Source organism: Echeneis naucrates, chromosome 5, assembly GCF_900963305.1.
Source record: "Echeneis naucrates chromosome 5, fEcheNa1.1, whole genome shotgun sequence".
NCBI lineage: Eukaryota > Metazoa > Chordata > Actinopteri > Carangiformes > Echeneidae > Echeneis > Echeneis naucrates.
Genome location: NC_042515.1, coordinates 24,016,216 through 24,043,715, shown reverse-complemented (window position 1 = coordinate 24,043,715; position 27,500 = coordinate 24,016,216). Strand labels below are relative to the sequence as shown.

General features: G+C 40.9%; 2 protein-coding genes across 3 annotated transcripts; one reads left to right on the top strand and one right to left on the bottom strand.

The window, feature by feature from the left end:
• Positions 1-167: 167 nt before the first annotated feature.
• Positions 168-13,425, top strand: lamb3 (laminin subunit beta 3). The gene is made up of 23 exons (XM_029502349.1): positions 168-275; positions 368-416; positions 1,462-1,616; positions 5,966-6,080; positions 6,198-6,271; positions 6,492-6,683; positions 6,865-6,928; positions 7,017-7,207; positions 7,352-7,472; positions 7,582-7,770; positions 7,867-8,022; positions 8,231-8,424; positions 8,702-8,798; positions 9,189-9,558; positions 9,649-9,809; positions 9,989-10,200; positions 10,496-10,702; positions 10,794-10,938; positions 11,031-11,238; positions 11,639-11,780; positions 11,867-12,043; positions 12,155-12,317; positions 12,666-13,425. Exons 2-23 carry the CDS (start codon positions 392-394, stop codon positions 12,803-12,805), a joined length of 3,498 nt encoding a protein of 1,165 aa, XP_029358209.1. The 5' UTR covers positions 168-275; positions 368-391; the 3' UTR covers positions 12,806-13,425.
• On the bottom strand, positions 13,221-23,630 carry LOC115043693 (calcium/calmodulin-dependent protein kinase type 1D-like). Of its 2 annotated transcripts, XM_029502350.1 has the most exons (12): positions 23,369-23,630; positions 21,718-21,829; positions 19,012-19,137; positions 18,813-18,887; positions 18,539-18,677; positions 18,298-18,421; positions 17,919-17,994; positions 17,494-17,606; positions 15,207-15,285; positions 15,032-15,119; positions 14,567-14,919; positions 13,221-14,036 (listed from the first exon to the last, which is right to left on the bottom strand). In XM_029502350.1, the coding sequence occupies exons 2-12, from the start codon at positions 21,801-21,803 to the stop codon at positions 13,973-13,975; spliced, it is 1,323 nt and encodes a 440-aa protein (XP_029358210.1). In that variant the 5' UTR covers positions 21,804-21,829; positions 23,369-23,630; the 3' UTR covers positions 13,221-13,972. The 2 variants fall into 2 exon arrangements, with proteins under 2 accessions (XP_029358210.1, XP_029358211.1); XM_029502351.1 differs by lacking the exon at positions 23,369-23,630 and having other exon boundaries at positions 21,718-22,112.
• Positions 23,631-27,500: the final 3,870 nt, after the last annotated feature.

The following is a 27,500-nucleotide window of genomic DNA, read 5'->3' as shown; positions in this document are numbered from 1 at the left end:
ATCATATTAGGAGAAAATATTAGAAGATGGTTCGTTTGTTATACCCTGTTATAGCGCTACCTGTGTGTAAGAGTGTGTGTGTAGGAGTGTAGTATGTTGATTGCATGTCTGTGTCTGCCTGCTTGTCTGTGTGTGTGTGTTGATTCATTGAGTGCAGGGTGCGGCGGTGACGGGTGTGACTCTGACACACACTGTATCATAGTGTTCAGGTGAGAATGTGTTTAAAAAGCGGCAGCCGGGCAGCAACACACATTTCAATACAGAACCAACCACAGGTGAGTCTCTGCTTCAAACACACACAGCTTCGTCTGGCTTCTGGCTCAGTTTACTGATAATCTGCTGTTTGGTTTTTCATCCCTTGCTCCAGACTTTTTCATAGGAGGAATACATAATGAGGATACTTTTACTTCTAGCTGGTAAGATTTTTTTTTTTTTTTTTGCTTCTTTGTTCTCTTGTTCTGTCTCAGAGTTCACAAAGAAATGCATTTTTTTCCCAGCTGGGCAGTAACATATGTAGAATTGGCAGGAACAAGAACTTCCATACTGTCTGGTCATGATGGTACATGTTTAAGGAGCTCTTAAAACGAAAGGGACACAGAAAACAGTTGCAGACACGGATTTTCTAGAACAAAGTACTGCAGGAATATCCTGGCTTCCTTTTGGCCTCTTTTCAGGCAAAGTTATTATGTAGAAACGGCAACTAAATTACTTTTTTTTTTTACTTATGTCTCAATTGAAAATCTCAAAAATGTCGGTGGCCCTGTCTGATCTATAAAATATAGAGTCCAATTACCATTGGGAGGAGTTTTTATTTTGATGAAAGTAATCACATTTTGATTCACATGAACTGAAAGAGTGGTAGCTCAAAATTACTTTGACATCACTTGTTGATTTAAAATCAATCTCATAAGGCTTTTACTGCAGATAACCAGCTCTTCATTTTGATCCTCTGCTTTTTGTCCTGGGTTTTCGTGCATATTTTCAAGACCTGAAATTGTTCTTTTTTCTTTTTTTTTTTTTATTGTCTGACACCGGTTGTTGTTATAAATTGAGAGCCAGGTTGCATCTATACTAATGTCAACTAGAAGCCAAGCTGGAAAAGATTTTTATATTCTCATTTGAGTGAAGCTTGATCATATGATGTGTTCCAATAACTGATGTTATTAGTCATCAATGACAACTAATGTCAGTGTTGACAGCTAAATTGTTGTTTCAAAAACAGTGTGGTTTTACATTTCTATTCAGTTTATTTACATGTTTTTACATGTTTAGATGCATGGCCTGCATCAGATGGACTCAAAGGTCTATAATACAGATTACATTTGCTAAAATGCTATATATATACATATATATCTATGTATCTACACTTGTGCTGTCAGTATTGATGGTGAACTTAGATATTAGATTGATGAATGAGTGGCTGTGGTGATTTATTTTCTTGTACTGTCTTCCTTCCTATAGCCGTAGCTGCAGTATCACAGAGTCAAAGTGACTGCACTTGGGGGGCTTGTTACCCACCCAGCAATGACTTGCTTCTGGGCAGAAGTCGCCAGCTTCGTACCTCCTCCACCTGTGGCCTCACAGGCTCAGAGGTCTACTGCACCCCATATCAACTGGTAGGAGCACACTTCATCTCTCTAAACACTACATTTGTATCAGCCTTGGCAGAAATCGTCAGTGTTAATGATTTATGAATGTATGAACAGCAGTTCAGGTAAAGATATGAATTCCCGGTAGGCCTACAGTTTGTCAAATGGGGAAAACAGTATGGTGATAAGAATATCCAAACAATGGCACCATTTCATAAATATCACTGCCTTGGCCAGCTGTGTCCACTCAGGCCACGCGTGGTTCTGCAGCTGAGCACTGCAGGGGTCAGGGTTAACAGACAGACGTGCAGGTCATGAGCTATGGTGGGTATGGCTGGCTGTCTGCTTATGAAACAGTCTGAAGGGATTGCCAGAGTGTAATGTTGCAACTATACTCTTTGACCAAGGTCTGGTACACTAGTCATCAGACTGCATGCTGGTTCAGCACAAATTATACTAATATATCAAATATTCTGATTTTCAAATAAGGCTTTGGACAGAACCTGGACCAAACAGGAGTTAAGACTATGTTCCTGTATTTTTGAAAACTCAAAAGTGTCTCCAATATCAAGTAAAATCACACATATTATACGAACTACTACTTCTTTTCAAACAACTGTTTTACATAATTTATCCAGATTTTTTATGGACATGTATTATTTTCAGCAAAACATAATGGTCCCTAACAGAGGGAGCAGTACAGGTTCCTGATATTCTCCAAGCAACCAGAAGTCCATAAATAAGGAAAGTAAAGTAAATGATATTTGTTTTGAAGCTCTCAAAGTAATCACAAACAATTGGTTTATTTTATGATCTAAAAATCATTTATTCAAGTCACTTGCACTTAAAAACATCTCAACCCCACCTTAAAGGCAGTGAAAGTGCTGCACAGTCTTTTTAGAGCCTACTTAACCCACAGCGTATGTGTAAAGAATGGAGCCTCAGGTAACAAATAGTTTTGTAAGGTGTGGACTGATTGATTTTTTTGCTTTTTGCCTGAGCCGCACCTCATGCAGACAGGGAGGGGCAGTAACCCTTGGTTCAGATCACAAGGATAAACATAACCACAGTACACATGACTACCACTAAAAAACAAAACCTAGCTGTTGATACAAGTCAGATTTTGCAACAAATGATTTAATTTTAATAATCAAATGACTGAACTCAAATTGAAGACTCTATAGCAATATATTTGCAATATATTTGCAATAGTAGGGTGCTCACTAACAAATGACGCAAAACGAACCATTGGCAATAACGGCTAATAAAGGGCCTGCAGATTGCAGCTATCATTATTTATACAAATACCATGTGGTCCTCTTCACACTATCCCTTGAAATTATTATGATAATTATACTCTATTCATTGCATAAAAGCATACATTTCAGAGTTTAATTGATGAGTTTTTTTGGAGGGTTAGATTTCCAGTAGTTTCCATTTTCCATTTCAGCATTCAGCCACAGCAACAGAAACTATGTACCTGATCCTTATGTTCTGTATCTTCATGCTTCCACACTGACCTGACCCTGCATTATACCTGCAGCAGATATCAGTTATTTTGTTGCACACTAGTTTTAGACAAGGAAAGGTGAGGCAAGTCTATTTGTGTAGCACATTTCATACATAAAGGCAATTCAATGTGCTTTACATACATACAGAGAAAAGTAAGAACAGTGGCATGCATGAAATCAAAGTCAGAAAATTCTTTTTTCATTCATTCATTCATCTTCTATCGCTTATCCATTTCCTGGTCGCTCACATTGGGTGAGGATGGGGTGCTGCTTCTCCATGTTTAGTCAGGACTCTGGTCTGGACTAGCTGACCTGAGACCTGCTAGGTTTATATTCTCTGAACATATTGAAGATGTATTGTGGCCCCAAACCATTGTCTGATTTGTAAACTAGCAACAGCGTTTTAAAATCTGTTCTGTGACTGGGAGCCAGTGTGCAGACTTTTTAAAACTGGTTCTATGCGCTCTTATCTCTTTGTTCTGGTTAAAACTCCAGCAGCAACCCTAACTCTGGATGAGCTGCAGCTGTTTAATGCTCCTTTTGGGCAGTCCAGTCAGAAGACAGTTACATTAATTGAGTCCTGGAGATGAACGTGTGGACGAGCTTCTGGACTGTTTGGGTGACAAAACTTTTAATTCTGTTGATGTTTTTGAGTTGGTGAAAGCTGTCTTGATGACAGCTTTCATGTGGCTGTTCAAAGTCAGATCTGGGCCAAATTTGCTTAGTGGTTTTTAGAGATCGAGACTCAAGATATCTGCTAATGCTGACCCTCTCTTTGTCACCAATCAGAATAAACTCAAGTTAAACTCCAGACAGTGACACAGTAAGTCTAATGGGCTGCTGTTGTCTAGTCACAGAGACTCATAAAATTGTGTGCCATCTGCATAACTGTGATAATCGATATTAAAGTTCTGTAACACTTGATCTAGATGTCAAGGAAAATAGTTCCCATTTAAAATAATTTAAATGCAACCAGGGCTTCCTTAGTGCCAATCCAGACACAATTTTTTGTCAAAGTGTTTGCTGTGAACTTTATAATTTCACTCAGAATCAGGCTGAGTTCATTGCCAGAACTGACTGAATACAAACAAAAAGTGTTTGAGGTGACACCACTGTGTCAACAAAACTGAACCTCCACACTGAATCACCTTTTACCCACATAATCAGTTTAGAAAAATCTTCCCATCGTGGTTCATTTAGTCTTCTGCAACAAGAACAAATTTACACACAGTCAAAATGACTTGCAACATAAAAAATAGCCTCGATAAGTGGATGAAAATGGATGGATGGATAAAGAAATAAATAAATGATTTGGATATATGGTTCAAATGTGTCTGCAGCGTTAATTTATCTGCTGGGTTTTATCTGACTGACACGTCTCTGATCATGAACACAGATAATTCATCTCTTGCAGAAAGCTATTTGGTTAGTCTTGACTAACTTTAAACTTTTAAACTTTAAACTAAAAATGGCCCATCCCTGACTACCATCTACCACCACAAAAAAGAGAAAAAATCTCTGCAGTCTTTCCCTTCCTACTACTCGCTCCTTCAAAATCTTAGCAAACCTGAAATCCCGAGCCATGTTTACCTGTTCAGTCTGAGTTAGCCTAGGACGAAGGTGTCTACTATTTTTTATTTTAAATTAGTTAGTCCTTACTTTTATGGGACGGTCTGACTTGTATCAGTATATGAGACTCTGATCTATAACATATGACATATTCTGACGCGAACTTAGTTGAGTTAGGACTGGTTTATTTTTAACCTTTGGTGTTCATCTGTGTGTGTGTGTGTGTGACAGAGAGAGAGAGAGATGCTTAAAGCCAATAATGTATTATTTGGTTGGTTAGTTGGATGGCTGTCAATTTCAAACCTGCTATAGTGTCTAAGCGAGAATTTCAGGCTTATATATGAAAGCATTTTTCCTGATTTGTGGATATCCCAGATGGGCCCTTATAAACATTACCTTCATTCAGTCCTCATGTTTCTAAAAAGAAGACTTTTATGATTGCTTATGTAGTGAAAATAATAAAGAATAAGCTCCCTGTTAATTTATAAAAAGACTTGCTGCAGGGGTAAACCTGGAGAAGTGTTGACTGTAAATTATTTTTATTGTTGGTGACTGAGGCACAGAGCTGGAGTACAAAATGCTGGTGAGTCCAGAATATTGCAACAATCTGAAACTCTGAGTGACCTGAGCCCTGCAGGGAGGGCAGATATGGTCAATGTGCCAAAGTGGCAGGCATGTCCATAGTAGGGAGGGCAGTGGCCCAGCTGTCAGTGAAGGGAATCGTCCAAGTACATTAAAAACAGCACGTAGCTCCTCAGCTGCTTTATGAACGTGATGTATCTGCTTGTGTGTGTTTGCACATGGATATGTCACTTCGCAGGAGCTTTAACAGATTCAGGGTTGTATGAATTTAGAATTTTTAAAGTTAAGTTTATGTATTTATGTATTTAATTTTTTTTACTAATTATTCCTTCCTTTCTATAACAAATGTTTCCCTGGTGCCACAGAGGGCTGTGGTCAGACTGAAAGGGTTAGATTTTAAGACGGGTAACATATTTTCCTCCCATGTTCCCCCCACGTCTTTTAGTGGGGCAAAGTTTATTTACCAGTTCAATCCAAAGACTGTTTACTATATAAATATAAAAAGTGGACTGTGAATCACTAGGATTTCCAATCCGAGGTTCATCGATCTTCTGTCCCTGTTCCCAGTGTGTGGCCTGCTCAGTAACACATTTATCTCCAGGTCTAAGCTCCTGGGGCCATATTCAGGACATGTACAGTGACACAAATATGTACACGATATTAAAAGTATCAGTCTGCTGGAAAACCCATTCATACTGTTTATTTGTTTCTCAGAGGAGGATGAAGTGCTGTCCATGTGACTCTAGGAACCCAGACAGTCAGCTGGCTCACACCATCCAGGAAGTCCTTTCCACAACTGGACCTGACAGGTGGTGGCAGTCCAGGAAAGGTGGGAGAAAAAGAGTGTTTCCATTGTCATTGACCTTTGAACTGTTTGTTTGTGAACATCTGAGATAGTGTCATGAGTGAATCTGATGCAAGTCTGTTCTGCCTGTTTATCCTGCAGAGGTGAATCCAGTCACTGTTGAACTGGACCTGAACAATCTGTTCCAACTTGACAACCTGGTTCTCAGCTTCAAGGTATGATACAATCTGCAGTATATCATATGCTCTCACTCAAATTTTAATCTATCATATTGGGCCTGTGTTATTTGAAGTCATTACAATAAATTTAGTTTGAAAATAAATCTCCTTTGTAATGTTTGGTCATCGATGTGAAACAGTATAATTTTATTTATTAAAATTTTAATTCCCTCCAAATAACACTAACGTTCAAGCTGATTGATGTCTTTCTGCGCAGGGTCCTCGTCCCAGCACTATGATCATAGAGAAGACCCTGGACAATGGCAGGACTTGGGAGCCTGCTCTCTACTTGGCCACAGACTGTGAGAGAGCTTTTCCTGGAGTTCCCACATCTACACCGCTCACCCTGGAGGACAAATACTGCTACACACTGCCCTCTACTGCAGCAAACCCCTACCAAGATCACACAGTGAGAACCATACCTCTGCTCTTCAGTTTTCTTGAATTATGAAAATACTAATCTCCCTAATTAATACCTCTTTCCATTTTCATTGTTATTACTAATATTACTGACAAATATAGACAGTTCTACAACACAACAATGCAAATAAAACACAATTATGTCATATATGTTCATTTCTAATCTCTAGATTGAGTTCAGCCCTCTTCGCCAGTACACTTATGTCCCAGTCCCCAAAAGCCAGAAGATTGAAGGTAAGTGTGTCTGTCTGCTATGTATCAGGTGGTTCACAGCCCTGATTAAAGCTTGTAGCCTCCTAACTAACAAGTGTCTCTACCACAGATGTGTCGGGGATGACAGGGCTGAGGGTGAGGATGACAGAGCTGGGGGATGTTCCGAGGCTGCCAGGCAGAGCTCTCAGTCGGTTTTATGCCCTGAAGGAGATGAGGGTGATGGGCAGCTGCATGTGCCATGGACATGCTAACCGATGTCTGCCAGAAACCCACAACTATCCACTGTCCAACAGCATCCAGGTACATACACTGATGGGACCCACAGCGTCTCTGTACTGAAAGGAAATTGATGCAGTTTGTGTCTGTCTTCAGCTTAATGTGTTTAATAAGATCGACAGGGAATGTTTCTCTTCACATGACTTCATGACATTTTCCTCTGCGCAGGTGAATCCACAGTGCGACTGTCAGCACAACACAGCAGGTATGAACTGTGAGCGCTGTGCTGACCTCTACAATGATCTGCCCTGGAGACCTGCAGAGGAGGGCAACACCCACACCTGTCAACGTAAGATATTACCTGTAAACACTACATAACTCTTTTGGCTGTGTCCCCCTGCCTCCCCAGACTGGGTGGGTGTACGTACTGCCAACTAAAACCTGTATCCTCTCTTCAGGCTGTGAATGCAACAACCACGCCCAGCGCTGTAATTTCGACCCGGCAGTATATGAGGCCAGTGGACAGAGGAGTGGAGGTGTGTGTGAGGGTTGCATGCACCACACAACAGGGCCCAAGTGTGACCAGTGCGCCCCAGGATACCAACCAAACCCCCGCAGCCGAATGGACCGTCCTGATGCCTGCATACGTAAGCAGCTTATCACTGACATTAAAACATAATATTTTTACATTGACACTATTGCAGATGAAGAGCGTGATGTCTGTGTTGTTGTATTGCTGCTAGGCTGTATCTGCAGCACTGAGGGGACGCTGAACGGAGGCCAATGTGACGACAGCTCTGGACTGTGTCAATGTAAAGCCAATGTCGAGGGGCCCCGCTGTGACCGCTGTAAGAGAGGCTACTACGACCTGAGCGAGTCCAACCCTCTGGGCTGCACCAGTGAGTCATCTGCACCTGACTTACCAACACTGCACTCTTCTGTTTCTGCTGATACAAAGAGATCAAATCTCTTTGTTGAAACACAATTCCAAAATCTTTGTATTTGTATTTAAAATCACTATAAATGTTTTAACTCCTATTCCTACAGTGGTACTTCTATCAGTAATACAATTTGTGTCCTATCTTTGCTCCTAACTCTGTCGTCCAGAGTGCTCCTGTTCTGCAGATGGGTCTCTGTCTGATGTTTGTGACCCAGTAACTGGCCAGTGTCCCTGTCGCCCCCACTTCCACGGCCTGACCTGTGAAGTGTGTTCAGAAGGCTACTGGAAACCTTTCTCATCAGGCCGCTGTGAACCCTGTCGCTGTGACCCCACCAGGTCATACAGTGACACCTGTGACCAGGTATGACATCCTGCATGCTGGATTCTCCTAGCAACAATACCTTGCTAGTAGAGTAGAATCCAAGAGACAGGACTCACTTGATTTATATGTGTTTTTGATTAAGGGTCTTGATTCCATGCCCACAGATGAATTAGATAGCGGGTTGCCCTGGTTTCCACTTCCCTTGTGATTTTGATGACTTTACAGATAAAACAAGAAGGATTCTCAGCTTTTTCAAAGTTGAGATCAGCTATATTTCTTTGTGACAGTAATGAGACGTGCTGTTCCTTCTCTCCAGGTGACAGGTCAGTGTAGGTGCAGACCAGGATTTGGAGGCCGAACATGTACTGAGTGCCCAAAAAACACTTTCGGAGACCCGCTCATAGGCTGCCAGCGTGAGTCAGCTATCTTTGATTTTTCTATTGTTGTGAAGCCGTTTTTTGGATTCACAGTGAAGATTACAGTGATTTGCTGATGATGATGATGATTTGGTGATTCTAAGTGATCCTATTAATAACCGGGGTTCCTTCAGAGACCCCCTCCTTTCAAACAGACTGCAGGTTTAAACCTCTGACAGAGACATGACCCAAATCTGCTACTGTTATACTGTTATACCACATATTTGCAATAGGACCACCTCACATGGTGATTAGATTCAGTCCTAAAGTGGGCCTCTTTGTGACAACCAATGGGATACATACTTTCCCTTCTCTCTCACTTTATTCCATCAAATGTTTCCATAATAATCTATTGTATTCCTTTGTTGCATTCCTGTTACTCTGCAGCATGTCTGTGTGACACTGAGGGGACTCTTCCAGAGGTCTGTGACCAGCAGACAGGAGCCTGCTTATGTCGGCCAGGAATCACTGGGACTCGCTGCGACACCTGCACTCGAGGACGCTGTGACTCCTTCCCCGCCTGTGAGACATGTCCTTCCTGCTTCTTCAGCCTAGATGCACAGAGAGAGAAACTCAGCCTGGCTTTGGAGGCACTCTACCCTAGCATACCCTCTCCAGGTCTTCCAGATCTTGGAAAATTTGGTCCTCGCATTCGGGGACTAGAGGACAGACTAAAGGTTATCCAAACCTCTATCAACCTTCCACCAAGTTCTGCCAGGAAGATTGATGATGTTCTCTCCCAGCTTAACAAGCTGAGGTGAGTGACTGCTGAGATCCCTCGGGAGTTAAACATCCAGATTCATAACTGTCACTCATATATAACTGATCCTTTGTCTTTGTTTCACAGGGATCAGAAGGACCAAATTAAAGATGACCTTTCACCCCTGGAAAAAACTCCTGGTCTGGACTCAGAGCTGGACAAACTGCAGGCTCTACTGGATGAGCTCACTGTGATTTACAAAGCTAAGAAAGATGCCATTGAGAACTCCATCAGTCCTGACATTGCAGGTATGAAACAGAAACAGACTGTGATGCATCACATTCAGTCAGTGGTTTCTTTTAATTGAAGTTTTAATCCTCTGATCAAAATCAAATAAGGCCACAAGCAGACCCATCACATTACCATGTTAAGTCAAATATGCCTACTGAGTGTCTAGTGTATAAAATATATTCACATGACTCTTCAGGGGAAATTTCTATCATCAAGAACGCCTTCGACGAGTCAACAGATGCTGCCAAGAAAGTCAATGCCAGTGTGGACAAGGTGAAGGAGTCAGCTGCCAACAGAGAGGAGACAAAGGACCTTGAGAACCAAGTGCAGCCAGGAAACATCAGAGACCTGGAAAAACTGAACCAAAGTATGGCTTCCAGACCTGACCTCACCCCTGTTGCCAAACAGGTAATTGCAGAAACCCAAACTCATCAACTTGATGCTGTGACATTTGTTTCGAATCTGACACTTTAAATTGTAGTACAGAACTAAACATCTCCCCAGTCTGTTTCTTTTCAGAGCTGCTAATTGAACTTTGAAATACACTAAATTTATGACATGAAAAAAACTTTTATTTGTTTTGATTTAGTTTTTAGCTGAGGAACTGCACTGGGGTCATAATAATAAAAATTCTGATTCAGATTATCTGACCAGTAGATGTTGAGCTTTCAGACAATAATTGTCCTTTGCCTTTGTTTTCCAGGTATGTGGAAGCACTCGCTCCAAGCCCTGCACCCCTCTCCAGTGTGACGGCACAGATTTGTGCCCACCAGCGGGAACCCCGGCATGTGAGAAGGGGACAAAATGCGTGGGCGCACTGCCTCTGAGCAAGACGGCCAATGCTGATGCAAAGGATGTGAAAGATCAATTGGACAAGCTCAATGACAAGATCACAGACGCTGTGGAGAAGGCGAGTTTCACTTCACTTAGTTTGACATGCATAATATCAATATAACTATTTTTTTTTCCAATATTAATATTTAACATGTATTTCCTTGCAGCTCCAAGAAACACAGGACAAAACCAATCAGGTGAGACAGTCTGCAGAGAAGCTTTCGGGTAAGATGAAGCAAGCCCGAGATGAGCTAGAGGATGATTTACAAGAAGCACGGGATGTCGTCAAAGAGCTCAAAGACTTCCTGTCAGGTAAAGGTAGCTCTGGATACATTGATGTAAGGAAGAAGAGTTAAGGTTTACATAGGTTCAGTAAAATAACTGACACATTTCTCTGTGTTCAGACCCCTCCTCCAACCTGACTCACATCCAGGATGTGAGCAACTGGATCCTGAAAGCCAAGCTGCCACTCAACCTCGCCACATTGAAGAGGAAGTTGGACGAGCTGAAGGACCTTGCAGCAGGCCTTCCAGACAGCACGGCCGTGCTGGAGCAGGCTGAACCACAGCTGGACAAGGCCAGGAAGCTGCTGAAGGAAGCCCAGGACGCCAGGTAAGTTCTCACTCTCCACCACAGCCACTTAATAAAAACACTGTCAGGCTGGCATCTAAACACAAAGATGTTTCACTAGCTTCTACACCAGAGGTCTCCAAATCTGGCTCCTGATCAGACTTCAGCAGAGCTTGATGACGAGCTGGTCATTTGAATCAGGTGTGCTGGAGCAGGAAGCATCTAAAACATGCAGGACAGTAGCCCTCCAGGATCGGATTTTGAGACCTCTGTTCTACACAATGTCATTAGATTGAACTGGAATTAAAAAGTGGCAGCATGTTGGCATAGCGGTTAGCGCTGTTGCGTCACAACAAGAAGGTGAAAGATTTGGAGATTTCCTCTTCAGGAAGGATGAGTCAATAAATGTAACTGTGATGTAAAAGACTATGCTTGTTCACAGGGACACAGCACAGGGAGTAAAAGCTGATGTGGATGGGCTGGTGGAGGGCTTTGGTTCAGCAAACAGCTCCCTCTCTGACCTGGAAGACAAACTGCAGGACACTATGGATCTAATAGATGAGCTGAACAGCAATGTGACCAAGGTGGGAAGCACGAACACATTAAGCAGCAGATGGTGCAGTGGCTCATTTATTATGCAGTGTTACTGAGAGTAATCCTCTCTGTACAGGCCAAAGACCAGCTAACCCCAGCAGAGAAGGCACTGGATGACATACCAATGTTGGTGAATCCAATGAAGCCCCAGCTTGATGAGCTGAAAGACATGCTGCAGAATGAAGACCAGAAGACTCAGGAGGCTCAAGATAAAGCAGATAAAGCTAAGGATGAAGCAACTGGTGTAGATGAGGTGAGAGACCTGACAATGCATTTCAACTGTAGATGCCTTCATTTCGCTGCAAATTGACACTATCTATGTCTTGAAAATGGTCCTGATACAAGTATGTGTGTGTGTGTACAGGATCTGGTGTCTTTGAAAGAGCAGCTGGATCGTCTTAAAGAAAAGGCTGCAGACAGTGGGCCAAGTGGAGAGTCAGGGCCAGTGGGTGAGAGGCTGGCAAAGCTGCAGCAGGATGCTGGAGCTCTGGGAAACACCACTGAGAGCATGATGAAGGCTTTGGAAGGTACAACTGCAAAACCACCGCAAGTCTATTTAAAAAACACTGCTTAGTTGAATACTATGCAGCCTAAAATCACTCCATGCTGTGTTTTGTCTCAATGCACTTTTTTTCTAATGTCATTCAGTAAAAATACAATAAACATCTGGGTAGGAAATACTGAATCTTTGAATAACTTTGTCTTGGCCTTTAGATCATGTGTATATTATGCAACATGAAGTTGTAGAGTGTTAATTAAGTTCATTTAAGTCCCAAATGTCATTAGCTGGAGGTCTGGTCATATAAGGTGATAATTCATCAAACCAATATGCTTCAGATCCTCAGGTCACATTTTGTCCTCTCCTCTTTCTCCAGGTAAAGCAGATTCCCTGAGGCAGCTCCAAGATGAGATCCTTCAGAAGTCTACAAAGCTTGAAGGACTGGATACAAAGCTTAAAGAGCTTTTGTCAGAACTGCGAAAGAAAGCCCATGACCTCAGCACCTGTCAGGGCTGAGCAGCTCCAAACTGCAGTGCTTTCATGTTCACACACTTCACCATCACAAAAAGTCTTTCTGAACACTACTATAACTCTTCTTAACAATTAATCTCAATTCTGGCAGACCATTATAAGGCATGAGGAAGATATAAATTATTGCATTAAAGATCCATGCAAGGCAGGGATGGTACAGGATCTCTCAATACCAATATGTGGTCAAAGCATCATTTTCATCATTTACATTTATCAAGAACACTTGCTTTTTATTCTTTTTTGTACAATTCACTGTGAAGACTGTATGACAGTTATTATATTTTTCTAAACTATTTTCTGTGTTATATCTATTGTATGTATTATTTAAATAAAATATATATACTTTTTCTGTTGAATGAAAAGCTTGATTAAGACACTTATCCAAGAACCACCACTAGTTACTATACATTTATTGAGAAATACAATACAAAACAAACCCTGCACGTCACTGCATGTGCAATCCATGACATCACTAGTGCTTACACCAATTTGTGGCACTTGATGAATTCAGTTGCTTTACAAGAGAGCAGCTCATATGCATATCAGAGGACACGCAGTAAACACAGGGGATACTGTGTGGATGTCCCCACTTCCAGATGAAGTTTAATCTCATGAACAGATGCAGAATCTGTGTGTTATATGGAAATTTCATTCATAATCTATCAGTATTAATCAGCATAAATGGCATATATCTGCTGCCTGCAATTAAAGGTACATACCCAGATTCTGTTTTAGTGTCCAAAAGCAAATATTAATTGACCTTAATAATGACATACAAAGAACACAAAAACAATTTTTTAGCATTCACATTGTATATGTCACTTACATCTATTTAAAAGAAATACATTTCATTTCATTTAGTAATATGTTTAAAGTAACATATAATAGGTATTATTAATTTTAAGAAAATAAATGTCATCAGAAAAAAGATTTTGTTTGATTTCTAATTGCTGAATTTCTGCTTTTGTCTCTTTTAATTCGTTGCTTGACAGTAATTCCTCGCTTAAACATTATTCAGTGTGCGATGAATTTTCTGTAGCAGACAATTATGTCAGACACAATAAAGCCGATCAGCAGACACACCAAGCCCGTCAACATTTGAGAAAGAAGTCAATGTCACCTTCAGGAATGCATCTCGGCTCAGTAGGCTTATCACATGACAGAACAAACTCCTGACTGAAGCTGCTGATCCCTCCTTGGAGCCATAGCATCCATGCTGCAAAAGATCACACAATCATAAGCGCAACACACCAATGAGAACATCATGAAAAAAAGAAGAAAATCTTATAGACCTAATGAAGAATATTATTCATTATGCCCATGCCGAGTAAACCCCACTGCACTGTACTGTACTGCTACTAAACAGCTGTTAGATTTAATGCGCAGCAAACAAAACCGGCTGTGCACACAGCAGGAAATATTAAAGGTCTCAAACAAGTGGCTTTAAAAGGTATTTGAAAGGTATATCAAGATAATGACTTTGTCAATGAAAACAACAGCTAAAACATGTGGAATGGATTAATGAAGGTTTGCTGGCTAGTTTTCTGACTAGCCAGCAACACTTGTCATGCAAAAATTTCTCATATATACATATATATGTGTGTTTGTTTGTGTGCATGTGTGTAGTTTTTGACTGGTACTGGGTATGTAAAGAGAATGAGAGAGAGGGTGTATTTATGTTATGCTGACATGCACTGTAGCATCAGTCTTGATATGGGGACACACAGCATATGTTATATGTCTCACCTGTGAGATGGCCTGAAAGGAGCATTGCTCTCTGAGTGGAAGCTCTGAACCTCTCTTGACTGCTCAGCGGTGAGAGCATGACCTGGTTGACTGTGACTGGCTCTCAGTGGTGGACAGAGTCCTCTGCCCGGCTCAGAATTACTGCAGGACAGTTCATTGGCAGCATAAACAGGATTCCCGTTGGGGTCAAGGGCAGCAGCACCATCATTGCAGGGTCCCAGTGCCTCCATATCATTGTGGGAAGAGGACTGCACTATGATGCTGGGCATGGTGAGGGGTGAAGGGGAGGGCTCACTATGGGACAAATGGAGTTTCTTCATGTGATGGATTGCAGAGGCTGCGTTGAAAGCTTGCTGTTGAAAAGACACATGAGTAGAGTTACGTTGGATGTGAACTCAGGGGCTACAGGGTTCCTATTGAGTAAGCCTGAAACAGGTTGATTTACTTGTTAAATGAGAAACTCACCTTCCATTTGGATTTGGCAAAGTTTCTCTCCATCTGTTCAAAAACAGACTGATAAATATCCAAGTCTTTAGCTGTATCTCCAGCAATCCTGCAATCACAGTGTAGTTAGCAGTGGCATTGACATTGTGTGTGAAGATATGTCTGTGTGTGTGTCTGTCAGTAAGAGGGGACTAACCAAGAGTGTCTGAGAGCTTCCTCAGTGGTAAAGCGCTTTGTTGGGTTTTTCTCCATCATGTTCCTGATGAAGTCTTTTGCTGTAGGGACATGAGGTGGACAGATGTCAATCTACATCTATGTGAATGTTGTGATTTGAATTTAAAGTGATTGACAAACCAACAAACAATGAAACATCTTCAATGATTATCCATTTCTGGGTTGCAGGGGGTGTGGGAGCTAATCCCAGCTGACACTGGGTGAGAGCAGGCTACACCCTGGACAGCTGGCCAGTGCATCACAGGGCCAACACACAGAGACCAACAACCACTCACACTCACATTCAGACCAACGCACAATTTAGAGTCACCAATTAAGATGATGTCTTTGGAACGTAGGAGGAAACTGGAGTACCTGGAGGAAACCCACGGGCACATGGGGTGAACATGTAAACTCCACACAGAAAGGCCCCAGGCCTGGGAACCTTCCTTGTTCTAAGGCAACAGCAATTGCGCTGCCCAATCCTTAATTATTCTCAAGTGTGCATTAAACAGCCATTTAAATGTCTCCTAAGTGATTTATAGACAGGACCATCTCTAGCTTTGTGGGGGGCACTGAGCACAGTCTAAGGAGAGTGAGTTACATATTTGGCCTCACTCAGTTACAGCAGGTAATGATAATTCCCTTCGACTGACCATTAATCATAGGGGGCACCCCTAGTGGCTTGAAGGGCCGTATGTATTTACATAGCCTGCATATAGCAGGAAATGGCCCTGCTTATAGATTTTGCAGACAGCCATCTAGACTATAAACACTATACATAATAACAAATTGGACTGGTCACATCATGAATCTGCACTACACAGGAAAAGTCAGAGCAGATTCTAGGTCTAACTGAGGCAGTGAAGAGGGCACTCCTGAAGACTCTTCCTCATGATTTGGCACTATACAAATAAATCTGATTTGATTTGATCCTTAATATGGCCTAATTTAATCTCTGAGGAAGACGAGAATAGTCCTTGTCCATGCAGTCTTTAGAGTACTTGACCTGATCAAAATGAGTCAAACCACTATGGCTGCCCTCAGGAGATGATGTCATCCGGCATGCTGCTCTATTTCAGGTTAATCTTTAACAGTTACATGAACAAATCCTGACCCATACTTAGCTAATTCTGAAGTCAATCATAGTAATGGTGTTATTTCGGTCAGAGCTGGAGCTGGAGGTGTGAAGACTGTAGCTCAGGGCACATGCTGACTTTATCCTGGACACGACATATCTTTATTTGAATATCATCAGAAACACCAGAACAAAAGACAGTGTTAATTAAAGGAAAAGTTGCATTTATTTCACCACCTTTTTGTCATGTTTTTATATTGTTTGATCCTTATTCTATAATTTTCTGAAAATGGGAATTTGGTCCAGGAGTTAATATTTGTGCCCTAGCAAATCAAATTATGTTTTTTTCTTTCCTATCTTATTTGGGAAAATAAGTTATTAAAAAGAGCTGTTGTATTTAATTGTGTGAGATGCATTGATATATCTGTTGTTGCTGAAGTGTCGTTTGTAAATCTTTAGAGATCTCTGGGAGAGCAGCCTCTTTCAATGTAGCTAAAACAATATACCTGGATAAACAGAATAATTCCCTTCAATGTTTCCAATAACTTCTGCCGACATGAGCTACAGAGTAAAAGAGGTAAAAGAAAAAAAAACGGTCAGCCAAAAAGAAAAGGTCACAGATTTTGGTTCATATCATTGCTTCTCAGTGCTGTACTGCAATGGTTAGCACTTTTGTCTCACAGCAAAAAGATTTTGGACATGAAGCATTTTTGAATGTGAATGTTTCTTTTCCAGGTGCTGCGATTTCATCCCACAGTTAGGTTAACTGGTGACTCTAAATTGTTTGTAGGCAGGAGTATGAGGGTGAATGGCTGTTTGTCTGTGTTCACCTGACAGTCGCCCAATGCCAATCTAGGCCCCCTGTGACCCTGCACGGATAAGATATACAGAAATAAGGATGGATTTGTGAGGGTGCCTGAAGTAAAGATAAGACAGAAAAGAATAAAAGCTAATTTTAAAGCTAATATACCAGTTACCAATTAGGTCAGTGGTATGACAGTATTATTACAGCACTTCCTTCCATTTTAATCACCAGAAGAATTCATTTTGAAAGCCTGATGAAAAAACTACATAATATTTTGTTTGGGAAGGTGAAATGACAAAGTCTTCAAAAATTTTGATTCAACAGCGTCAAAATAATTTAATTGAATTTCATGGAGGGGCTTTCACTGACTAAAATAGTTTTTCATACCTGACTCGGAGATGTCGTCCCAGAACGGTGAATGAAACGCATACTCAGCCCTCATGATCTTTGAGAAGAGACGAGTCTCGTTCTCTTCAAAGAATGGAGGGTAGCCACAGAGCCTGCAACAAACAGATTACTGAGCTAAAGTCTTCATACCTGCCCTCCCTGGATCTCCCAGCAACAAGGTAGTTGGTCAATTTTAGCAGCTATGATGCATCATATTGTTATCAGTTATAATTATAATAAACTCTGGCTTCACAGTTGTCTCCACGGAAACACTCACTGAGGTACAAAACTAAAGAAGCTCTGAGGGAAATGTGAAAAAAAGTTGGAAAAAAAGGAAAAAAATATGATTTCTTGAGTAGTCTGTGGTACATTAACCTTCTGAAGTGTGCATAAATGTCCACTGTTCAGAATATGAGTGCACTCACAAGATGTAGGTGATGACCCCGATGGACCAGCAGTCCACTGCTTTGCTGTAGGGCTTCTGAGCCAAAACCTCAGGAGCTGCAGGAGGAGACACAATAGTATGGATCATGTGGCAGATGGAAGAAGAACTTATGATGATGTTGGAATTAGAACCACAATATCACAGACACTGCTTTTTTACCATATCCACTACTTATGTCAGCAGATATTGGAAGCCAGAGGGGAGAGTACAGCCGAGAGCGTGACGCAGTGAATACAGCTCAGATATGGTTTGTGTGGTGAATTCTTTTGGAATCATTATGGATGAATTATACTTTCCACAGTGCAAGGTAAAGTGTATTTGCAGCAATATGTGTGCGCCCCCCCGTCCCAGTAACTCACCAACATATCCAGGAGTGCCACAGGCTGTTGACATCACACCATGCTCCAGCGTCTTTGACAGGCCGAAGTCACTCACCATGATCTTGGCATTCTCATCTGTGTTGTAGTACAACAGGTTCTCCGGCTGGTCAGACACAGGGGGGACAGAGAGAGAGAGATGGAGAGTCAAAACCTGCATATATATATATATAGAGAGAGAGAGAGAGAGATGTGCACATGCGTCCGTGTGTGCATGCATTACCTTCAGGTCCCTGTGTACGATGCTGTTTTCGTGCAGGTAGCTGACAGCCTGCAACACCTGTTTGATCACCATGCTGGCATCCTTTTCTGTGTAAACACCTTTGTCTAAAATGCGATCGAACAGCTCTCCACCAGACACCCTGCAAATGCACATACACAGACTTAGTAGTGTAACAAAGGGACAATAACAGATAAAATATCAGATCAGATCAGATAGACATAATGATGATAATGACAGTGATGACGATGAGGATGATGACAATAAGTGTACTTACAGCTGCATGACCAGGTAATAGTGAGTTCGAGTCTCATAGAAATCCTCCAGTCCCACCACATTGTCATGTTTTATCCTGATAGTGAGAAGGGGAGGGATGAGTCACTGCTGAGACCTGATATGATTTGATCCACTTCCTTCAACCTTGTGTTTGTGTGTATGAGTGAGTGTGCTTGGATGTGTGTGTTTATAGGTTTTACCGTCTCAGTACATTGATTTCATTCTCCAGGTTGGTGTGCGCAAGATGCTTCTTTTTCAGACACTTGAGAGCATACAGTTTTCCTGTCGTCTTTTCTCTCACCATAAAGACCTCTGAGAAAGACCCCCTGTACCAACACAACAATGACACAAACAGGCACACAACAGAGAGTCATGTCAGAGACCACAGACTACTACATTTCTGCCAGCCAATGGGCTGGTTTTTTTCTTTTTCGCATATTGAACCATATTTGAAAATGTTCATGTGTCTTGCAGTAACTCCATGGGTTTTATCATCAAAATAAAACAGGTAAAGCCAAAAAATAGAACTCAGAAAGCAGCCATATAACACTCGCACTGCCTCATAATATGAACCTATCCAACAACTTTATTTTCGTTCATCTTCTACTGTTTCTCCGTTTCTGGGTCGCAGGGGCTGCTGGTGACAATCCCGGCTCACTCTGAGTGTGGGCAGGGTCACCCCGGACAGGTCACCAGTCCATCACAGAACCGACACACAGAAACAGATAGAGACCAACAACCACTCACACTCAGACCTACAGACAATTTAGGGACACCAAATAACCTAAACATGAATGTCTTTGGATGATAGGAGGAAACTGGAGTACCTGGAGGAAACCAGGGAGAACATGCAAACTCCACACAAAAAGGCCGAACCTGCGACCTTCTTGGGGCAACAGCGCTAACCACTCTGCTGTCATACTGTCACTATCAAACATAAACTGTCCTGCTTTTCAACCCAGACACTTATTTCATGGCTGCCATCTTGGAGGATTAAATTAACAAGTAAAGCCGATTTGATATCTGCACCCCTTTGCTATTTAAGTCACTGCATTGGCTGCACAAAGTCTGCCCTGCCCCACTCAGTTCCAGCTTATGAATAGGTCATATAGGCCTGTTAAATATTCTAAGTTCTAGTTTTGTTTTGGGTCTTTTTTTGTGGGGGGGGGGGGTGTCCAGTTTATCCACAAATAGTTTTAGTTAGCTGTTGGTTATCCTGTCTGCTCCCTGCTGCTTTCACAGACGCTCTGCTGTGTTTCTATGTGCCCTTGTTCATATGTGAATATCACAACACATTATGTGAATTACTCTAGCAATTTCAATGTAGTCTTGTCTCAGCATTTGTGCTAAACATTAACCACTTCATCATATTCACTAATACTGTTATAGTCTTCTTATGGCTTTAATGAGTGTAACTACCAATGTTCAATAAATTGAACACACCTTTTCAGTAAAACCTACACTGGTGTGTAAATTTGTGTTAACTTTAACACATTTATGCCTCATGTTTTTGAAATAAGCCCTCACCTGCACATGCTCGTAGCACCTCCCTCTATCCACACACTAGTATAGTCAGCGAGACTTTTAATCCTATAATGAAATGGTGCTAGGATGTTCCTGCACTGCTGTTCTGACGTCAGGGCTCAGGAACATCAGACACACACACACACAGGAGCCAGCCTCATTCACAAGGTAGGTCTTTAAGCAGCTTTGGGAAAGCAGGATGGCTCTGAGAAGGAACCACCTTCAGTTGTATGTTACTAGTCATTGTTCTGGACTGTGATCTGAAGAAACCAGAGGTCTGATAAATAAATAAATAAATAATCCTTCTGTGCAAGGCAGCAGATATGCATGTGCTGAAGCTAAAATTATCATTTGTTTATTAATTATTATTTTGAGGTCCAAAAAGGCAATTTGCACCTTTGGGGCCATTCTTCCAAACAATGTTCCAGAGTCTTATGGCTCAGTATATCTGAATATCATTAATAGTTTGTGGAGTTAGTCAAAATAATTTTGTTAATGGGACAATCCAAAGTCAATGAACTGCAACATTGCGAATTCCTGCGTTGATCCAGGATCAGCTGTAAGTGGATTACACAGATAGTATAGGGAGCTCCATTGATAAAAAGCAGCTCCTAGGGAGGTGATGCGTGTGGGTCAGTGTGAGTCTGGGAGTTCACCTGAGTCTTACAGAGTCTTCTCTGAGCCCTGCTAATATCACATGTGAAGATGCCTGCCTGCCTGTCTCTCTCTCTCTCTCTCTCTCTCTCTCTCTCTCTCAACCCAACCGGTCGAGGCAGATGGCCGCCCCCCCTGAGCCTGGTTCTGCTCGAGGTTTCTGCCTCTTAAAGGAAGTTTTTCCTTGCCACTGTTGCCAAGTGCTTGCTCATCGGGGGATCTGTTGGGTCTCTTTAAATAAATTTATAAAGAGTTTGGTCTAGACCTGCTCTATATGTAAAGTGCCTTGATGTAACTTTGTTATGATTTGGCGCTATAAAAAAAAGAACAAAAAAAAAAAAAAAAAAAAAAAAAAAGATGAAATCAGGTTTGTGGCTGCTGATGTGGATCCATCCTGTTAATGGTTCTTGTTGAACCTGGAATCCAGCACATTCCCAGCAGAGTCAAAATTCAAAAACCTTCTCTGAGCATCTGTATTTCAGACAGTGTGCATCTGCTGCGTTGGGGATCCCACACTGTGTTTCTGAAGCTGACTGTCTGAACTTGTGTCTGAGTCTTGATGTCAGTAAAAGTCTCTATATGTCTACAGTATGCCAAAGAAATCAGCTTTGATAGTCAGGAAGCAGCTATATGTGTTTTGGACAGCCATCCCACCAATCCATCTCCTACTGTGACACTCTAAACTTATCACAGGCTGAACAAAACACCCAGCTTCTGTTAATACTCACGAGCCCATTTTCCCCTTGAAGTCAAAGACATCCTTGATGTTACTGGTGCTTTTCTTCCAGCTGCAGATTATCTCCTTCCGCCCCATCTCGGCTCTGATGTTGCTGCAGACTCCTGAAGGACCGACAACAGATATAATTATTTCTTACTGAGCTACCATTGAATCCTTGTTGAATCTGATTTTGTCATATCCTGCTAAATCAATTTTCAAAAAAACATGCATTTTCATCAATAAATGTACAAACACTCCATTTAGATGTTATGATGCTGTATGCAGTGCTTACTCATACTTTCTGGCAAACAGATTTCTATTTGATTGTCAGGTACATTTCACTAAGCAGCACCAATCAAAGACTGATTAAATGAAAATTTAGAAAAGCCGAGCAGGTTGCCTTTATATCTGTTCAGCCTTTGGGTTGGAATAGATTGAATATGTTTGTAAATCTAGCAAAGGGCATTGCTGCAGGATGTTAGACTAAATACTAAATATGTTACCTGTATAACTGGTAAAACAGCAATGAAACAATGACAAGAAAAAGGATTGATCATGAAAAATTATAAGTAGTAATCAGATTAATTAGGTAACCAATCACTGTATAACTGTGTGTGTATTAAATGTAACTACTTTTCAATTAATATTTTGGGCAAACTATAGATTTTTTCCCAATCAGACAGTTAGTCTTGTCATGTGAAGAGATGTGGTCTGGCTGAAATTTTCCTGTACCTTTTGTTAAATTTTAATGAATCCACATTTTGATTATGATTGCTTTGAAAAGTTTTGATAGAACCCTCAAATTGTGAAATTAAATGGGCTTCAGCTTTTCTTCAGAATTGTGGAATTAGTCTCAGGGCCTGACTACAATGGCCAATAAAGTCAGAGAGGGGATGAATCTAACCTTTTCCCTGTTCCTTGACCATTTAAGACCCCACCACCACCTGTTCTTTATGTCCTCGTTATATAAACTGTTGCATGCCTATGACTGAGGTAACTTGTCACTGACTAAAGCCCGTTTGTACCTATCAGTTACACAAGACTCAAGAATACAGAGGATTAGAGGGTAAATAGGGTTGGTTAGTTAATCTTTCCCCCCTCACCCTCTTGTGTCTGCTGCTGTGGGACCAGATTAGCTGATTCCCTGACAGGACAGAAACTGGGTCGTTTTTACAGAATCAGATATCATTGACCTTTCAGGTCCGAAAGGTCAATGATATCTGATCCTCCAAAAGTACTTCCATGCATTCACAATAATACCTGATGAATGATGAAATTCATTAATAATTTTCTCAGAACATAAACAACATTTTCGAGACTGTTTCCTGATTATTAAATGCAAGAACAATTCACCTCACTATACCACCTCGTCATGTCAAGAGACTAAGAGCAACCCTTTAATCACTCTTTTACACCCACCTGTAGTGACTCCAGAATCATGTAACTGGTTTATGATATATTCTGTTCAGAATTTCACGACTCCTGGTGCAGGTCAGAGAAAGAGTCTGGTCCACTGATTGGAACTGACTTCAGACATTGAACCTAAAAATCTGTCACAGACCTGAAGCAGCCTGCTGGACTCTCAGGTCACTGAGAGCAGTTTGGTGTAATTAGAAAAAAAAAACCAAACAACAACAACAAGGAATAAAGCAAGTTCCTACCTGAGGAGCGGAGTGACGTGTCTGAGTTGAGGTATCCGAGGATGAACCTGATGGTTTTCTGCTTGGCGCGGCTCTTCGCCGGAGTGAGGGGGCGGGGCCTCGATCACACCTCCCATACAGTCCGTTCTCACCTGCCCAACGTCAGTCACACAACGTGCGACTTTCAAAGACTTGGGAAACTGCCCCATGCACGCGCAAGTTGAAAAGCGAAGACTTCTTTTTTTTACTGAAACATTTCTGTGTTTATTTTGTAATCACTCCATGCCAATGTAGATGAAGGCTTTAAACACGTTTTTTGTTCATTTTATTTCTTTTAATGTAAGGAATTCTGTGCATATAACCATGTATCTTTGTTGTATGCTGTTTTTCATTTGTGAAGGTTGCTCTACAAATAAAGGTTATGGTTACACAGTTGTTTTTATTATTATTATTATTATTATGACCTCCATTATAACTTATTACTGTTGTTTTTGGTGCTACATCTCACGCAGGATGTGTTTTTCTGCCAGTCTGGTCCAAATTCTGGAGGCTCCAAAATCAAAATACTAGTTTGATTATGTCTTTAAGAATATATGTTTAAAATATGTCATTTTTCCAAGACATTTTAAGACATTTTGCTGCCATCTGTGTGGACAACAACATTAGTGCTGCAAGTGATAATAATTATTTTCACTGCTGCCAATGTATGTCATTGATCTCACTGCTTCTTTAGGCCACAGTAGAAAATGCTTGAATATTTCACAGTTATATTGTTCTCGTAGATTCATTTACACACACACACCCTGCTGAGATAAAAAGAGAGAGTAATCAGTAATCGGTGCCATTTGTAGTTAACAAATGTGGGTATTTTGTATAAAAAATTTAAAGCTGTATCTTTAGTTGTGTGAGCTACAGTTACAAGCATACCCCTACTTGTCTTTAAACTGCGTATCATTGTTTATGGTACTTCACGTTGGTTCTGTTAAAAGTGACATATTTTAAATCTAGTCTGCACCTGCTGACATAAACTGCACACTTGTGAACAGCCACAGAAACAGCACAACGATAATATTGAGCTTGATTATCTCATATATGTGCAGTCAGCATATTGGCCATAATGATTACATCACTTAATCTGCAGTTGCCCTAGGTGCTGGGTTATTTACCATCCTTCCATATGTGCTATACTGTTCACAGTCTATGTGCAAACAATTTCACTTTTTATATTTTATATTTTCCAGCACCAGCAAAATCTTTGACAGGAGAAAATGTGAAGTTCAGCTGGTAAAGTACTCCACTGAGTCATGTTTTTTTTTTTTTTTCACTAGTTTGTGCAGCACAAGTAATGCTGCAGCATGAGACGCCCCTCATCAGCAAGGTATTGAAAGTAATGTGATAAGATGATTATACATATCTATGTAAGCTGCTAATGGAAGACATTCCTAGTAGATCACTGCATCATTAGTGATCTTAATTAGATTAATACATAAGCCAACTGCAAGTGAGAGCAGCACAGGTCACAACCATAGCATTTTTGAATGCCAACATCACAGACAGGCATCATGTGACACAGTTGTGTTAACAGGGCAGGGAGCAAAATATAATTTGTTAAAAATGACAGCGAAATCTTGGTATAAATAAATGCTTTGATTAAACTCCACCAGTTAACTTTCTGTCCTACTTAATTTTTTTCATTGCTTTACTTTCAACATGAGCATTAAAATACAACACATTGTTAAAGATTAAACAAACATGTTGATGCTGCTGATATTTAAGTACACAGTACACATCAGGGTAAAGTCTGATGGCATTGGGAATCTTCTGGATCTCCCTATCCTGCATCGTGGATGGATTAACTTGCTTACTAACTTTGATTAATTTGCCGCTGTAGTTTCTCTGATCCACTCTGCAGTGGATGATAGTATTTTAAGGTAGTCTCTGCTTTCCTCTGTGTATCACTCCACCACAACCTCCAGTCATTATCTAGTTCCAGTCACATAGCAAACTCTTTCCACCAGTTTGTCCAGCTACATTTCATAGTTTTGTTTCATGCTGCCTCCCCAGCAGATTGTAGCATAGAACAGTATACTTGCCCCTAAATATCTGCAGCATATTTCTGCAGATGTTAAAAGATGTCAAAGTCAAACACCATCATCCAACATGAAAGATAAACTCACCCAGCTCACCATGCCAGCCATGTTTAGTTCAAACATAATCAAGTCCTTCTACTACTCCTAGATGCATCAGTTATAGTGCAGGGGTACGGATATTATTCTGTGATGAAAAATAGACTCATTCATGAGGCATGTACCCCGGTAAAAAGTTATTGGCGGCGTGCATGACCTCGGATGACCTGTCTGTGAAACTTCTAACGTATGCAGATGACACAACGGTCATCGGCCTCATCCAGGATGGCGATGAGTCTACCTACAGGCATGAGGTGGACCGACTAGTCGCCTGGTGTAGTCAGAACCACCTGGAGCTTATTCCGTTAAAGACTGTGGAGATGCCCTCCATCCAGTACCGTTACAGGTCCAGAGTAAGGTACCATTGCTATAGACCCCTCAAACCCCAGACACAAACTGTTCCGACTATTTCCCTCTGGTAGGTGCTATAGGGCTCTGCTCGCCAAAACTACCAGACTTAAAAACTGTTTCTTCCTCCAGGCTGCCACCCAGGTCTGCCCACAAGGCCAACTGTCAACCTCATGCACATTTGCACATTACTGCGCTATTGCACTACTTTGCAATACTCCACAACAAATATTTTCAATTTCAATGTATGTGTATATTTATATATGTATATGTATATGTATATGTATATATATATATATATATATATATATATATATATATATATATATATATATATATATATATATATATATATATATATATATATATATATATATATATATTTGTCTTTCCCTTAACATGTCCAAGATTGAAACACCAGAGTCAAATTCTTAGTATTTTTATATATACCTGGCAATAAAATCTGATTCTGATCTCAGCCCCCTTGAGAAAACGAGGCGACTCTGCCTTTTGTGGTACACCTGTGTAAGGGGACCAGTCCAAATTGTTGTCCAGGTGTACTCCCAAGTATTTGTAGGGCGGCACCACCTTGATGTCCACTCCACAAATGACTTTTAGAAATCCATAATAATTTCCTTTGTCTTTGAGATGTTCAGTAAAAGGCATTTTTTTTAACAGGTCACTGAATGCTTTTATCAGATCCCTGTAGACTATTGAATTCTGCTGTTTTGTGGACATTTGTGTACCCCCCATGCTTTAGTTCTCCAACCTTTTCCTTCCTGTTAGTTTACTGACAAGGGATACATTTTTGCATCATCAATCTTCGCTGATGATTACGTTACACACACTCGTATTTCGTAATTTATATTTTAGTGCAGTGTTTTTGTCACTTGAGCTGGATTCGGCTATTCATTACGAGGATTAAATTATTTTTTCTCTTTTTTCATATGGGCAAACTGGCAATCAGGAAACGCGTTGTTCCGCTCTTACTTTGAAGTGACTGACCGGAAACCCATAAGGTGAGACGGACGGGCCCCTTTTTCAGAACTGCGTAAATTCTTGACAAAGCCTATAGCATCTTTGTACAACGAGATAACATATTTATTATCCTCTTATTATAATGTGCGATGACTGACATCGGGACCCAGTGATGTAAAAGACAGCATAATCCACTACAATTTGTTTTTAGACCCCCCTCCCAACTTTAAAATATATATTATTATTATTATTATTTTTTTTTTTTTTTTTTGGGGGGGGGGGGGGTTCCTCAAAGCAACTAGCGACAAATCCACTGCTCCTCCTACTGTCACTCATTTTTGCAATTACACAGTGTGCGTGTGCGGTCCGTCTCTCCTCAGCCTCAAACACATCGTTGCAGGCTGGACATCCATGTCAGAAACTACACGTCTGTCCAAGATTCTTTCAAACATGGATGCAATACTACATAAACCTATTCACTTTAATGCTAATACATAGTTTCATAAAAAAATACATTAATGAGAATAATCATCTGTAAACCTTAAGCTGTTTGAAAAATAATACACATGTGAATACAATCAACTGAATAAATAAATGAATTCATTCATTCATCTTCTGTTGCTTATCCGTTTTCGGGTCGC

What these genes read in the sequence shown, in the direction of transcription:
- lamb3 (XM_029502349.1), top strand. Translation starts at nt 392, where the DNA reads ATGAGGATACTTTTACTTCTAGCTG. An exon ending in GATACTTTTACTTCTAGCTG is followed by an intron (nt 417 to 1,461) that starts GTAAGATTTTTT and finishes TCCTTCCTATAG; the next exon opens with CCGTAGCTGCAGTATCACAG. An exon ending in CAAAAGCCAGAAGATTGAAG is followed by an intron (nt 6,929 to 7,016) that starts GTAAGTGTGTCT and finishes TCTCTACCACAG; the next exon opens with ATGTGTCGGGGATGACAGGG.
- LOC115043693 (XM_029502350.1), bottom strand. Translation starts at nt 21,803, where the DNA reads ATGGGGCGGAAGGAGATAATCTGCAGCTGGAAGAAAAGCACCAGTAAC. An exon ending in TCGTACACAGGGACCTGAAG is followed by an intron (nt 18,422 to 18,538) that starts GTAATGCATGCA and finishes GTGTCTGACCAG; the next exon opens with CCGGAGAACCTGTTGTACTA. An exon ending in TGGCACTCCTGGATATGTTG is followed by an intron (nt 17,995 to 18,297) that starts GTGAGTTACTGG and finishes CTCCTCCTGCAG; the next exon opens with CTCCTGAGGTTTTGGCTCAG.